Genomic DNA, 14,821 nt, shown 5'->3' with positions numbered 1-14,821 from the left:
TCCAAAACCACACAGAGAATCCCAAATGGCTTTTAAAGCCCTTGGTTGCCTGGCTCTATGCAGTGTATCATCCCGTGACAGCAGATTCAAAGGAGACTCTCTTCAGACTCAGGGCACCTTCCCCGGTGCCCCAGTGTCTGGGATTCCCTCCCACCTCCCCTCTGCCTTGTGGTTTCTTTCAAGGCTCATGGAGATCCCTCTCTTCCTGGAGAAGCCCTCCTCCTGAGCTGGGGTGCCTCAGTCTGGATCTCATTTGTGCCTTGCTTGCAGACAGTTCCCTTCATGCAACTGGGAGCTCCTTGGGGGCTGGGCAGTCTCACTGCCCCTCTTCCCACCTTTTCATCCAAAGCTCATCTGGCAGCTTTCTCCATCCACCTCCAATCAGACAACCATCTAACTCACCACTCTTAGTGCAGTTTTACAACATACATTTCTTTAATTATTCCCTAATATGGAACTCCTTCTTTTGATGCAAATGAAGAATTTATCTTTGAATTCTAATACAACTGTCTGTGAAAATGAGTTTGAGAGACTAGTCAAGTCATACACAGATAACATGATTTAGAGGAAGGACCTGAATCCAGGTCTTCCTGATGATAAAGGACATTCCTCTAGCCATCAGACTATATTGCATCTCACCGTTTCCTATGTGACTGTGCATCATTCACCTAACTTCTCTGGGTTTCAGATTTTTTTATTTGTAAAATAAGCTTAGAGAGGCAGGTGGGTGGCCCAATGCATAGAGCATCAGGCTGAGAGTTGGGAGGATCTGGGTTCAAATCTGGTCTCAAACATTTCTTAGCTGTGTGACCCTGGGAAAGTCATTTAACCACAATCGCCTAGCCCTTGTCTTTCTGCCTTAAGAGTTGTTACTAAGACAGAAAATAAGGGTTGATATTTTGTCTTAATAAAAATTTACATAAAAAATAAAATAAGCTTACACTTACTTTCTGAGGACATTTCACTCACTAAATCAATGATCCTATGGGATTATGTTGCAATAAGAAAAAGCACCAGGAATTGTGTGAACCTGGGCAAATCACTTCAGCCCAACTGCCTACCCCTTGTCACTTTTCTGAGTTGGAAACAATATTAATTCTAAGACAAAAGGTATGGGTTAAAAATGTTAAAAAGCAGCAGGAAAGGGAATGAGCAGGCTAATTATATTAATTTCAAAACACAGGACAATAATTATGCTTGGAACAGCATAGAATTGACATTCAATAATGGGTACACTAGGACCAAGGCAAATACACTAACATTTGTAAAAGAAGAATACAAGATGGAAAACAGCCATGATATAGCTGAACAGGTTTGAGGGAATGGGAACACTAGAAACAATCTATTGATAGACATTTTACAGCTGTAGAACAAGTGAATGACTTATTGTACTTTAAGTTCTATCCCATCTTAAAAGGAATCACTACTCTTATCTCTCCTATTCTTACTACATCTATCCTCATGAATGTTGTGAGGCTCTAATAACGTATTTGTAAAATACTTAGAACAGTGCCTGACACATAGTAGGGGCTAAATAAATGCTTTTTTCCTTTTCCTTGTTCCCCATTGTTCCCTCTCTTTGTATTACAAAGCAATAGTGTTTTATAATGGGGGGGGAATCTCTGGGATCAGAGGAATGGAAAAGGGGGGAAATTACTTCTTTTCCATCATCATCTAATAATAGATTTATAAAAAAATTTTTCTATAAAAATATACACAAACAGTAGGCAGAGTCACTTATGTCTATATCCTAGAAAATACAAAGCCCTCTGATAAAGTATACCCAGCCACCAGGTAGCCCAAGAGACATAGGTACTTTATCTCTACAGACATAAAACTTTTAAGGATAGGGTATAAAAGTCCCCCATCAGGGAAGGAAGTCCTTTCCATTTTTAACTGAACAACAAATACACATAAAAAGAGAAGATGAAAATTTGTCCATTTACTAGCCGTGAACAACAACAAAAATGAAGACTATACTAGCATTTGAGAACTGTTTTAACATTTTACAAAAATCTGGAAGACCAGGGAATGGAAGGAGAGTTGTCAATTGCAATCCAATGCAGCCAGAAATGAATTAAAATTCTTCAGCCTGTATTGTTTAAAGAGTCAGGGAGAAAAGGCTTTCTGAAATTTGGGCTTTTCTTATGAATGGGCACATACCCAAATCACAGAGCAACTTGTATGTCCATTATTCAGCATTCTAATTTCACAGGTGGCAATCTTGGCTTTCTGACAAAGGCTTGGTTTCACAGAAAATGTGACTGTCTGGCTGTTCCCTGGGATGCTGTCTAAGTCTGGAGGAATAGGGATGTCTGACACAGGAGCAAGTCAAAATTCTGATTATCCATACCTTGCAAAGTCTCTGGACAAATAGGACTTCAACCTCTAATGTGCAGGTCCTTCCAAAACAGTCAGTTTTGCAATGGCCAAATGTTTGGATTCCTTTGATCTGCTTGCATGGCAGGCAAAGTACAAGGACTTTCTTGTAACATAGAGCATCAATAAAAAGAACCTTGAGATGCTCAAATGGTAGGAGAAGGTGACTTTTCTTAAGAATAAAAGCAAATTACATATTGGTGGCTAAAAACTATAGCAAACTAAATGGGTCTTTCAATACTATTTATCTGCTTCCTTTCATATTTCATGTCCAATTACTTACCATTCCCCAGCCCCATTCTGCTCTCCCTTGTCTCTACACATTGGCACAAACTGGGTCCTCTGCCTGAGAAAGACCCTCCCATCATCACCTTTTCCTAGAAAATCCTTTTCTTCCATCATAAACTTGCATCCATATCCCTTTCTCCAAATTCTTCCCCGAAAGCCCAAACTATGCATAATCCTTCTGCCCTCCATATCTCTTACAGCATTCTGTCTTCTCTTTATGCATCTCTCACATATTTTAAAAAATCTAATCTTCTGCTGGAGACAGTTAGATGGACCTGAGCCTGGAGTTAAGATATATGTTCAAATCCAGACTCAGATATTTACTACTAGCTTTGTGACCTTGGGCTAGTCGCCTAACCCTGTTTGCCTCAGTTTCCTCATCTATAAAATGAGTTGAAGAAAGATATGGGAAACTACTCTACTATCTCTGCCAAGAAAACCCCAAATGGAGTAATAGAGTCAGATATACTGAAACAACTTAAGTCCCCTACTAGATATATAGATATATGTATATAGATACGTAGATATATATGCGCGCGCGCACACACACACACACACACACACACACACACACACACACATATATTTAGGAGCAAAAGATAACAATTTTTTCTCTCTTTTATCCAGCATCTTTATGTACCCAGTACCTAACAAAAAGAAGGCATTTAATAAATGCTGTTTTTAAAACAGAATTGCAAATGGGTCTTAGTTTTGAAATGGTTTCCAAGATTTACTAAAGAAAAAAGAAAGATCCACACTAGTTCTCACAAATGAACAAATGACCAGTTAAGAACAGAAAATAAGCAATCTAAAATGCCTGAATGAGTCTGTGGGGTCGCTGATGTGGATGTTCTCCCAGCCATGCCTCCCCATCTTGTATGGGTCTGGTATTATGTCCTCTCTTAGTTCGCCACACTGGGGTCACCCGGTGTTGCTTCCTTGATTCCTCCTGATATCACAAGGACACCAATGGGGCACAAGGGTAACCCAGTGGTGATTCTTTACTCTCACCACATCATCAGCCCATCTTCTTGTCTCATCCTATGTTTCCCTGATGACGTCCTTGCTTGGGGTCACACAGCTAGGAAGTATCTGAGGTCATAGTGGAACCTAGGAGCTCCCATCTCCCTGAGCCACCTGGCTTCCCCTTAAACACAGTTCTCAGATCTATGACGCTCAGCCTTAGAGTGAAGGAACTGGTGCATATTTATTTCTTCTACTCTGATTCACTCAAATCACCATGCCACGTCCTTTCCACAGCAGTGTGCATCCTCAATGAATATCAGATCTTTTAAATACTCATATCCTTTCATGAATAAAGGACTCAGGCAGACAGTCACATTACCTCGCATTTCAACTGCACGGATGCATTTTCTGAGAATTGTGAATCCTATCTTATCCAGTTGTGCACCTAAAAGGAAAATGTTAAGCACATAATGAATTATACACTTTTTTTTTCTTACAAAGCTAGAAAAATAACATCTGGACTCATTTTGACATAACCATTTCTTTTTTAAAGGCCACATGTTGAGCTACAGCAGTGATCTACATTGATGATCTTAGTATATTCAAGGGAGCACACATTCTGAATAACAGTATATTTACTGTTAACAACTTTAAATGCTAAAGAAGGTTGCTAACTGAGCATCCATCTTTTTCTGCACTGAAAAACAAATACATTAAAAACCCTTCAAGAAAAACTTCCTCCCCAAATGGCTGAGTAGTATATTCTGTACAAATTCAAACGAGCCCTAGAGAAAATTAAGAGAACAAAATGAGCTTCTTAAATAGCCCTCAGAAATAAAAATAACAAAAAACTGTGCCTTTGATATGGGCTGGGACAAACACCCTTCATCCTTTTTTCTTAATTTTGCAAACCATGAAGTTTGCTCAGGAAAAGAAGATCTCTGAATATTTTTAAATGATAATTCATGTTTTGAAAGTCATGTTTCACATCAGTTTTCTGATTGGTTTTTATCATCTTAATACCATTTTCAAAATAACTAAAATCTAAAAATCATTTGGTAGGCAAGAGAATCTAGACTATGCCAAGTAATTTTTGTTTGACATAAAATTTGCCTTTATAAAGCAGAGTACACTTTGTGTCCCAACACAAGGCAATTCTGATGATTCTGAATAAATCAGCACAGGTGGGTATGGGCAGCTACTTCCCATCCATTAAAGAGATAACAAGACAATAATACAATAAGGACTCAGTGTCTCATCTCAGCACTTGACAGTCAAAGTCTGGCTTGTGAGTCAGGATCCATGTGGGTTTCTCCTTGTAGGTTTCTCCACCATTTGGTCCAGGTTGGGGTTTTAATGGGGGTAGCAGGGATAATAACCACCCAAGGTCTGCCTATTCTTTCAGAGTGCCAAACCACTTAAATTAGTGGGAAACCATTACTAGTCCATTCTCACGAGGAGGCTCTGCTCCTCTCCAAACTGACAATTAGAAATGTTCCTGCCACAAAGACTCATAAGCTTAAAACTGGCAAGCACGATATCTTACTCCTCTCTGTGTCCTGCCCCATACCATCAAACCAAAACTAGAAGAAATATGACAGAGTTGTTGACAGAGTGAATGAATGAGACCACCATCAAATGAACCTACTATCAAAAATTGGTGAATTGAAGTAATTTGATGTTGCTCAATCTCTTTCAGGATGTGAGGCTCAGTTAGATACATAACTTCCCATATTATTTATTTAACAGAACATGAAAACTTTCCAAATTGCCTGACTCTGCCATTCACACCTTAAATGTCTTCCAATCTTACAAAGCTCATCTTCACAATGGAAATGGGCAAACAATTCCAAGTAGCTCAACCAAGAGTACACAGTCAGTCATCACCATTGTTCACACAGTTGAGCACACTATATGTGATGAGACATTCCATTCCAGAATACAGAATTCAGCATGATATTCATTTTTACTTTGGTGGTTTGTTGTTTTAATTGAAAGACTTGCATTCCAGCCCCCGACAGACATCTAGTCTGTGCCTGGGGTGAAGATGGGTATAAAAATAAGTCTCACTCATGGACTTTAGACGTCTGAGAGTTTATAATCTCTTTGAGAAGACAATATTTAAGACATATAGACTTCAGACTGTTGTGGAATCCCAGAATATAATGAAATGTAAAAATGGCTGGTCAGGATGATGAGTCCTATTTCAGAGGCAAAACAGTTCAGTTCCATGTGGAAGTCAGCAGCCAATAAGAACTTGGAAAAAGCCCTAATGATTTGAGTATAGAGGATGTAAGGAGAAAGGAGGAAAGAACAGCATGAGCCACATTTTAGAGACAATCATGAGCACTGTAGATTCAGACAAGGAAGAGCAAACAAGACTTGGCACTTACCTCCTTCCCGTCTTAGGTTGATTCTATTCAAACTGGGAAGCAGCTATATATGTATATATACATATATACATGTATATATGCATTTAAAAAGAAAAAGAAATGAAAGAAAATATTTTAGTCATGGGTCCATATGGGGCAAACACAACAAAGACATAACTTCTCTTTTGTCAGTAGAATGACTAGGGATGAGGCAACAGGAGACCAAAAGAGTCAAAATCATTCACAAAGAGGCAAAATGTTTTAAGCAACCTAGAGACTATTAATATTACATAGCTCCGAGGAAGACAACTTTATACCCCTCACTATGATTTCTACTGAAAGATACCAAAGTGAGCAGCAAAACAAGACCTGATGGGGGGAGGGGGGGGCCAGGGGGGAAGAACTAAAGGATTTTATAATAAATTTTGGAAACCAAGTCAAAGATTTTGCAAATCTGAAATGTTCAGTTCAGTGCTTGTTACACCATGCAGTGGGACTTTAACTCCCACCTCTTAGCTTCCTTGGCTTTCTTCCAGGATCAGCTCAAAGTCCACCTCCTAGATGCAAGGCATCATCCCTATCATTAGCAGCCCCCCCAAATCACCTTCTCAGGTCCCTCTACAGTGAGTGCCACCCCCCCCACATTACCTTCTTAGTTTCCACCAATGCTAGCTAGCACCCTCCCCTCTCTGAGATAACTTGTATATATCTTCTATGTTAATAATAAATCTTAATTCTCCTTTTCAGTTTATAAGCATTTATATTCTCTTCTTCCCATCTCTGCCCTCACCATTGTCACTGAAAAATTAAAACCAAAATCCTTGCACCAAATATGCATAATTCAAATAAAATTGATTCTCCTATTGGATACATTCCAAAATGTGTGTCTCATTTAGTAAAATTAATTCATCATGTCTGTTAGGAAGTATGTGGTATTCTTCATCATTACTTCTACCTGTTTATTTACATGCTTGTTTCCCCCCTTAAGTGAATGCTCCCTGAGGGCAGGTTCTTTGTATCCCCAGCATTTAGCAGAAGGCCTAGCACATAAAAAATGCTTGGTCACTAGTTGCCAATTCCTCAAATAACCTGGTGTCATCTCGTGCAAAGGACAATCTGTCTTTAAGCATTTATTAAGTACTTACTAAGCACAAATTACTTGCAACATATGCCAGTGGGGTAATCCTAAGCATGTTACCCAAACCATTCCATGCTCTGGGCAACAACTGACTGATTGGTAAAATGCAGAGGAGCTAATCTATATTGGTAGAGGGAGTTTCTTCATGCAGGGAGTTCCCAACACCAGTGAAAATCCCAAGTCCAGTTCCTATCCTCGTTTCACCCAGAGTAGAATGGACAAACTCAGGAGATACTAGATTCCTTCTCTTTGGAAGCCTTTAAGCAAAGCCTGGGCAAAATATAATTTCTTTTTTTTTTGGTTTGTTTTTTTATTTTATTTTTTTAAATTTGAATTAATTTATTTAGTCAAGTTATAACATTATTCCTTGGTTACAATAATCACATTACAAAATATAATTTCTCAAGTACTTTATGAAGGGATTTTTCCTCTAAGCAAAGGGTCCCACTCAACCTTAAGATTCTATGATTAGAAGAAGCAAGGCAGAGTGGATAGGGTATCAGAGTTGGAATCCAAAAGATCTCTGTTCAAATTTCATCACAGGCATCTTCTAGCTAAGTCACTTCACTTCTAACATTCAATTTTCTCATTTGTAAAATGAAGGAGTTGGACTCAATGGCCACTAAGATCCCTTCCAGCTCTAACCCTTTTAAACCTATGATTCTGATGCAATAATTGCATTCAATTTTCTTTTCCATCCTTCACAGTGTTCTTTAACTTTTTCCCTTCTGTGGGTACAGTCATTCTTCCTTAATAGCAAGACATAAGCATCTCCACATGACCAACCTGGGGCATCACCAAAGGATACAGCAGTGGGATGACAAAACTGCTCCTTTTGGACTCAGAGCACAGAACTCATCCTCTGACTATTGCCTCTGAAATCTGGCTACACAAAGCACTGACAGGTTGTTGCTGGTCAGTTGCATCTGACTCTTCATGACCCCATTTGGGGCTTCCTTGGTAAAAATACTGGAATGCTTTGCCATTTCCTTCTCCAGTGTCTGAGGCCAGACTTGAACTCAGGAAGATGAGACTTTGTGATTCCTGGCCCAGTGCTCTATTCCCTGCACTATCTAGCTGCCCCCCACCAAATGACCACCATAATTTAAATAATTCCATCAGAAACAGGACAGTTCTAGCCCTAGGCAGCAATTCTAAGGTCTGTGGCTGCTAGCTCATTATTCTAAGGGCATAGAAACGTGCCCTGCCTAAGTTTCCTCACACAAATATGTAGCCGGACATTTAATATTTAGAGGCCTTGCCCCTGTTCGCTTATCTCTGAACTAATCACTTTGCTATTTAGGCTGAAGGAAAAGTCGGGCTGGGTGTCTTCAAGGTCACAGTGTCTTTGATGGCAAATTTATTTCTCCGGGAATGCAGCAGGTAAGCTCCTCTATGAAAACTGACTTTTAAGTAGACCTCTTTATGCACTGGGGAGAGAAGTCCATGGTCCTAGCTTTACTTTGACAATTGGGATTAGTAAGAAGCCTGTTTTGGGGTCTTGGTTATATGTGGTGCTGTCAAAGAAGAGATCAGTTTCTCGGGACCTTGCTAAAAACCACAAGGGCACATTAAGAATAAACAGACAGAGGATGCTGTATTCATTCATCAGTGCTAACCCTGCACAAAACAAGAATACATCTCCATGAATGACTAGTCCAGATTTAGAGGAGGAAGAGACTCTAGTCCAAGATCTCCATATTGGAAATGAGGAATCTGAGGACCAGAAGAGAAAAGAAACTTTCTCAAGGTCACCCAAGCTTTTGATTTCAAATTTCATGCTCTTTCTGATTCATATTAAACTGGTAACTAGGAAAGAATGCTGCTTTGCATCAGGAGATCTAGTTTCAAATCTCACCTCTGGTATCAACTACCCTGACCTTCAGGTCCTCATTTGATGGGTTGAATTTGATGGCCTCTGTGGTCCTATCTGCCTCCAGCTCTATGATCTTGTGCTTTTTCTGATGCCATCCTTTTACAGATAAGAAGGCTGAGGATTAAGAAGGTAATGGGAATTTCCTAAAATTATACAGGTATAGAACTTAGAAGATGTAGGCTCCAGGTCTGGCTCTTTCCAACACACCTTGCTGCCATCATGCTGATACATTATTCTTAAATACCAGAGCACTTACATTTTCCATTATTTTCACATAGTACCCACAAGCATTATAAAATAGGCCAATCATTGTCTCCATGGGCCTTAATCTTTTCATCTATAATAGAGGAGTGAGGGGGAGGGGGAACTAGATGATCCCCTTCTGGCTCTAAAGTCTATCGTCCTAATTAAGGTCTACTGAATAATGGGGGGCAGGGAGGAAAGAGTTCTATTTTCCTTGTTTATTGCACACTGGTGGTTGACTGTTTTAATAAATTAGCAATAACTTTCAGTATATTTAGGAAGACAGGTTGGAATAGACTTGTGGGAATGGATTTTTTAAATAATGTAATTAAAAATAAACATCTTCTGCATAAATAAAGAATAAATAGCAGAAACAGCTAGAATGTAAAGTAAAATGCATATGAAAATAAGATCTACACTGACAAAACTGCTCACAGGCATTTATGGAGAATGGTAAGTCTCTCCCTTGTCACATTTTGCAGTGCCTGGCACACAGAAGGTGCTTAATAATAATAATAATAATAATAATAATAATAATAATAATAAATTATATATGATAATAATGTAATTATAATTATAATAATAAGCAAATGCTTGCTGACTTTGAAAAGTTATCTTCCTTCTTGAAAAAGTTCAATGATGCCACTATGCAATTCATCCTTTGAATGATGCTGGTAATAATAATAATTATAATAATAATAATAATATAGCACTGTAAGATGTAGAAAATACCTTACGTATGTTATCCCATTTGATCATCATAATAGTTTCCAATTTGCAGATAAGGAAACTAAGTCGGAAGTTAAGTTGCCCAGGGTTAATGATTTTGTCTATCTATGAATTCACCTAGCATCAACTTGGGGATAATTGATTCCTTTGAATGTACCTTCCATGCATCAAATTCTATTGTTACCCTCCCTCCAAGTATTTCCCAAATTTGTCCCTCAATAAGATAGTTGTCCAAGGTCTAATGACTTTAGACTGGGTCCGTAGGTCAACCTTTTCCACTCAATAATGCACAAAATAACAAGACTTATTCTTCTTTACAATCTTGGTCTGTCACTCCTCCTCAGATGCTACACAGGGTCCCAGCTGATACATTCTCCCTGCTCTCTCTTATCCAAATGCCTTAGATAAGAAATGGCTATCCCAGTCAAACTCATTCTATAGCTCATTTGTACATACTTCATCTCTCACTCCTCCTGACATGCACCCATTGCCAGCAGAATAATTCCTTTCTTAACACCAAATCAGGCTCCTTCCCTACTTCTAAACTCTGTGGTGTTTGTACCTACTATTCCACAAATCTTTTCCATACAAGACTACAGAGAATTGCAGTGGGAGATGTGAAGATGGCTTGAAGCTATCAATAAATTCATCCAGGATAATAAACTATGGGACTGGGGCCCGAGTTGAGAATCATACAGACTGTATATTCAAATTAAAATTAGTCAATTGAGACATTTATAATAATAATAATGTTGATCACAATAGGAATAACAACAGTGATGTCCACAGGTGATGGTTGCATCAGACAAGCTATGGATAGCCTCAAGTTCATACCATGTGAAATTCTAAGGTGACACGCTATAATAGTAGGGCTGTTTCTAAATAAATCATTCTACACAATCAAAACAGACCCATGTGGTCATTTAGTCTTCCCTTGAATACCTCCAGGGAGAGGGAACCTGCTACCTAACAAAGTAGCTGATTCTCCTTTTAAATAACTAATTATTTGCCAAGTATTCCTTATATCAAACCAAAATTCCCAACTTTTGTAATTTATTCCCTTTGGTCCTAGTTCTGCCTTTGAGAGCCAAGTAGAACAAAACTATTCTCTTTTTCACATCACAACAATGTTTCAAATATAGACAGCTATTGTGTCCTCCATGTCATCTCTTCTCCAAACTCAATGATCTCAGCTCCTTCAACCTCATCCTCAAATGGCTTGAACTTCAGGCTCTTCATCATCTTAGTTGCCCATTTCTAGACATCTCTCCAATTTTTCTGTATTCTTCCTAAAAATATAGTATATAGACCTGTACACCACAAGAAGAAGTTGGATGATTTAGGAAAGCTTATCAAATCAATGGCACTCAGACATAATAACAATATATAACACTCATACATAATAACAAAGACAGCTATAATCTTCCAAAGGGATACCAGTGTACACACACATGCATCACCACACACACAAATAAGGTAAAAGTAATGTTAAAACCCTATAGTACTTAAAGTCTTTTTTTTCTGGAGTTATTAAAAAATCCTTACAGCTTCTTTTCCTCCCAGAGCTTCCAACCATTGCTTCCTTTCTTCTTCTGAAAAGGCCTGCATTGTCACAGGAATTCCAGGTCTGAAATTTTTTAAAAAAGAAACAAAAGTATATTAGTCACTGACTATTCAAAACAATCACCCTTGAAGCCCCCATTTTCTTAAATTCTGATACTGTTTGCCACAGCTGAGTTGATATGCTTCTAAATTTAGACCATCCACAAATGGAGGGAAATTCTGCCTGGTGGCTCCAGTGATTGAGAAAGTCTGAGGAGCAGAAGGGGGAGGAGAATTTTGATTCATGATTTGTGACTTACTTTCCAAATAAAGAGATATCTTTTTGTTTGCTTTATCAAAGGACAAAAGATGAATTTATCTCATAAAGCAATTATCTCACCATGCAGCAAAATCTGCATTAAAAGGACAAGAGAAAATGCCAAATTAAGATGAAAGATGGTGAAACTAAATTGATTTTCCATTGATAGAGACTGTGCTTTAACTAAGTTGGGTTTTTTTCCCCATTCCTTTTCATGGAAGTCATTTCCACCATTGCAGAAAAGCAGTTCATCTGCAACTTATGGTCATATGGCTTCCTGGAGCCCTAAAAGGTTCAAGTCATTTATTCAGGGTCATGATGTAAGTAAGGAGATTTGGAGTTAAGAGAAAGCAAGGTTCAAATCTCTCTGAATATTTAATAGATATGTTCCCACAAGCAAAGAACCTCAGCCTAAACAAAATCATCTATAAAATGGGATGATACAGTTTGTAGTGTTAACAACCACAGAACTATGGAGACGGTCAAATGAGTTAATATAAACCAAGTACTATGAAGACCTTACACATTTTCAGCTATTATTACTGTTTTAATTTCTTTCATTCTTTTAGCCTTGCTTCATCATTTTTCTTAATTTCTCAAATTATTTGGTCTTTACTCAAGGCATTATTTTGGCATCACACATCTGGAAATAAAGGTTTTTAACTACATCCAACTCCATTGCTCATAGTGTCCTTTTGGAAGGTAGGAGCAAAAGGCAAAAATATCTAGCCCATCAAATTGGTCTAAAAAAGCCCTTACCTTAGATCTTAAAATTCTGGCCCTCATTCAGAGTAAGCCACACCAGGCTCAGGGGAGTTAATTATAATTACAGGAAAGAACATTTTTTCTTCACATCAATTAACTGAGAACATGAAATTAGACTATTTACATATGGTGTCTCATGGTGGTAGAGAATGTTACTCTATTACATCTTTCATGGAAGATAAAGTAATCTAGAAAGGAAACTCCCTAAAACTTAGTGATTACACACACACACACACACACACACACACAAAATACTGAATCAGACTTAGAAAAAAAGCACACTAAATAAAGAATAATAAAGAGCATTTTAGTCAGATGTTTTGGGAACATCTGATTGGACAAACAGTACAAAACATGCTGGGCAAATGGTACAAAATGTCCATAGAACTTTTTTTTTATATAAATTCAGTTGAAACAGAGTTGGAGAAGCTCCAGGATGCTTCCCAAGGGTATAGAAAGAATACTATTACCACTATGGGGATGCATTAGAGGATAGAGGAAACAAATGTGCACAGATAGCTTCCTATTTAAACTAATTAGTCTTGCTAAGTAGGTGTATTAAGATCATTTATTCCAATGGTACTTAAGGATTCCAAGTGTTTATCAATGCCCTCTGAATTTCAGCAATACCCTAATTGCCCCTACCTAAACCACTCTTGGCAAAAAGAAAATTATACCTAAAATACACTTTTCTTGCCCAAAGGAACTTTAAAATGAGCAAAAAATATCAATTGTAATGTAGCAACTTGAAACAAATACTAGTCACATAATTCAGCATCAATAGAAAATGATGACAAAACAGAGCCCCATAATAAGTTCTGAGTATTGGATCAATTCCAAAGATTATTAGAAGGGAAAAAAAGAGTGAACTGAAGAAATTTAATACCCCTTTTTTATATCCTCTGAGTTGGGTTTTCAATTCATATTTCTGTGAAGAAACAGTGAGTACAAGAAACACAGAGGCTGGCCTGAAATTCCATATACTCATGAAGAAGGAATTTGAAGAGGTTATTTAAGGATAGTTGAAGGAAGAGCATCAGAATTACAATGTGGCTCTCTTTAACTTTACTTTTTTAAACCCTTACTTTCTAGAAGTCTTAGTATTAGTTCTAAGGCAGAAGATCAGCAAGGGACACACAATCAGGGTGAAGTGACTTGCCCAAGGTCACATAACTAGAAAATGTCTAAGCCCAGAATCCTTTTGACTCCAGGCCTGGTGTTCCTACCACTGTGCTACCTAGCTACCCTTCTTTTTTAAAATTTCTGATTGCCCACAATTTTTATTTCCATTCTTTTCTCCTTGAATAACTTTCTCATGATGATTAAGGTGTGCTTTTTATCCATATAAAAGTTTTGAAATAAAGAGTAACTTAGAATGCAAGAAATATGTGATAACTGAATACTGGATTATGGAAATTGATACAGAAACATGAACAAAAATGTGTCAAGTAAGAAGGAAAGGGGACAACCTGGTGATTTAAAATGTTAATAGAAGTGTAAAGGATTTAGGACTCTAAATATTAATTCTTGGGGATGGGGGAACCCACAACAACTAACTAGTGCATAAGATAAAACTACCATATTTGGTTTGAGTTAAATATCAAACTAAATCAGAAACTGAAGGATGATGATGATGATGATGATATTATCATCTATATGCAAATTAAGGCCAATGATGCAATATGAACTAATGAAACAAAAGAAATCATACAGGTACAAATGCAAAACAAATTATATATGCAAAAGAAATCCATCTTTGATGTGGAAACAAGTACATTCTGGAACTATCGGATACAAAAACTATAAATACTAATATTAATGATTCAAAATAAGTCAATTATGGAGAGAATAAATCAGAATATTCCCTTTGCGAATTTCAAAACTATTCCATCCTAATCAGACCATTCTTTAGAAGATCTGATTTAGCTATTTCTTGATCAATAACAATAGAGATACTTGGAATAATAGAATCAGGTCTTGGAAACCCACATTCTCTACCCTACTCAGTGTAACAAGATTAAGAAAGGCTGCATCAAACTCAAGATTTAATTATTTGAGAAAATGGCCTTCAACAGACATGTGCAAAAAAAGGACAGACCTCTGGGCAGTCCTAAGTCAAGCTTGAGCCACCATTGGCACATGTGAGATGCAGGAAGTGAGGTAGAGAACAGCCTCTGGAGTTCTCGGGACTTCCTGTGAGGAGG

The 14,821-nt window shown here is 37.8% G+C and overlaps 1 protein-coding gene across 1 annotated transcript in view; it reads right to left on the bottom strand.

Annotated features, from left to right (window-relative positions):
* Window positions 1-14,821, bottom strand: part of ARHGAP10 (Rho GTPase activating protein 10) — a 385,966-nt gene that overhangs the window by 169,479 nt on the left and 201,666 nt on the right. The window contains exons 11-13 of the mRNA XM_007496250.3: window positions 11,537-11,618; window positions 6,027-6,069; window positions 4,013-4,078 (exon numbers count right to left, since the gene is read on the bottom strand). Of these exons, the coding sequence (XP_007496312.2) occupies window positions 4,013-4,078; window positions 6,027-6,069; window positions 11,537-11,618 (191 nt within the window). The remainder of the gene's footprint in view (window positions 1-4,012; window positions 4,079-6,026; window positions 6,070-11,536; window positions 11,619-14,821) is intronic.

This window comes from Monodelphis domestica, chromosome 6 (assembly GCF_027887165.1).
Source record: "Monodelphis domestica isolate mMonDom1 chromosome 6, mMonDom1.pri, whole genome shotgun sequence".
NCBI classification, from domain to species: Eukaryota; Metazoa; Chordata; class Mammalia; order Didelphimorphia; family Didelphidae; genus Monodelphis; species Monodelphis domestica.
The sequence above is the reverse complement of the archived record's forward strand: the minus strand, read 5'-3'. Positions and strand labels throughout refer to the sequence as shown.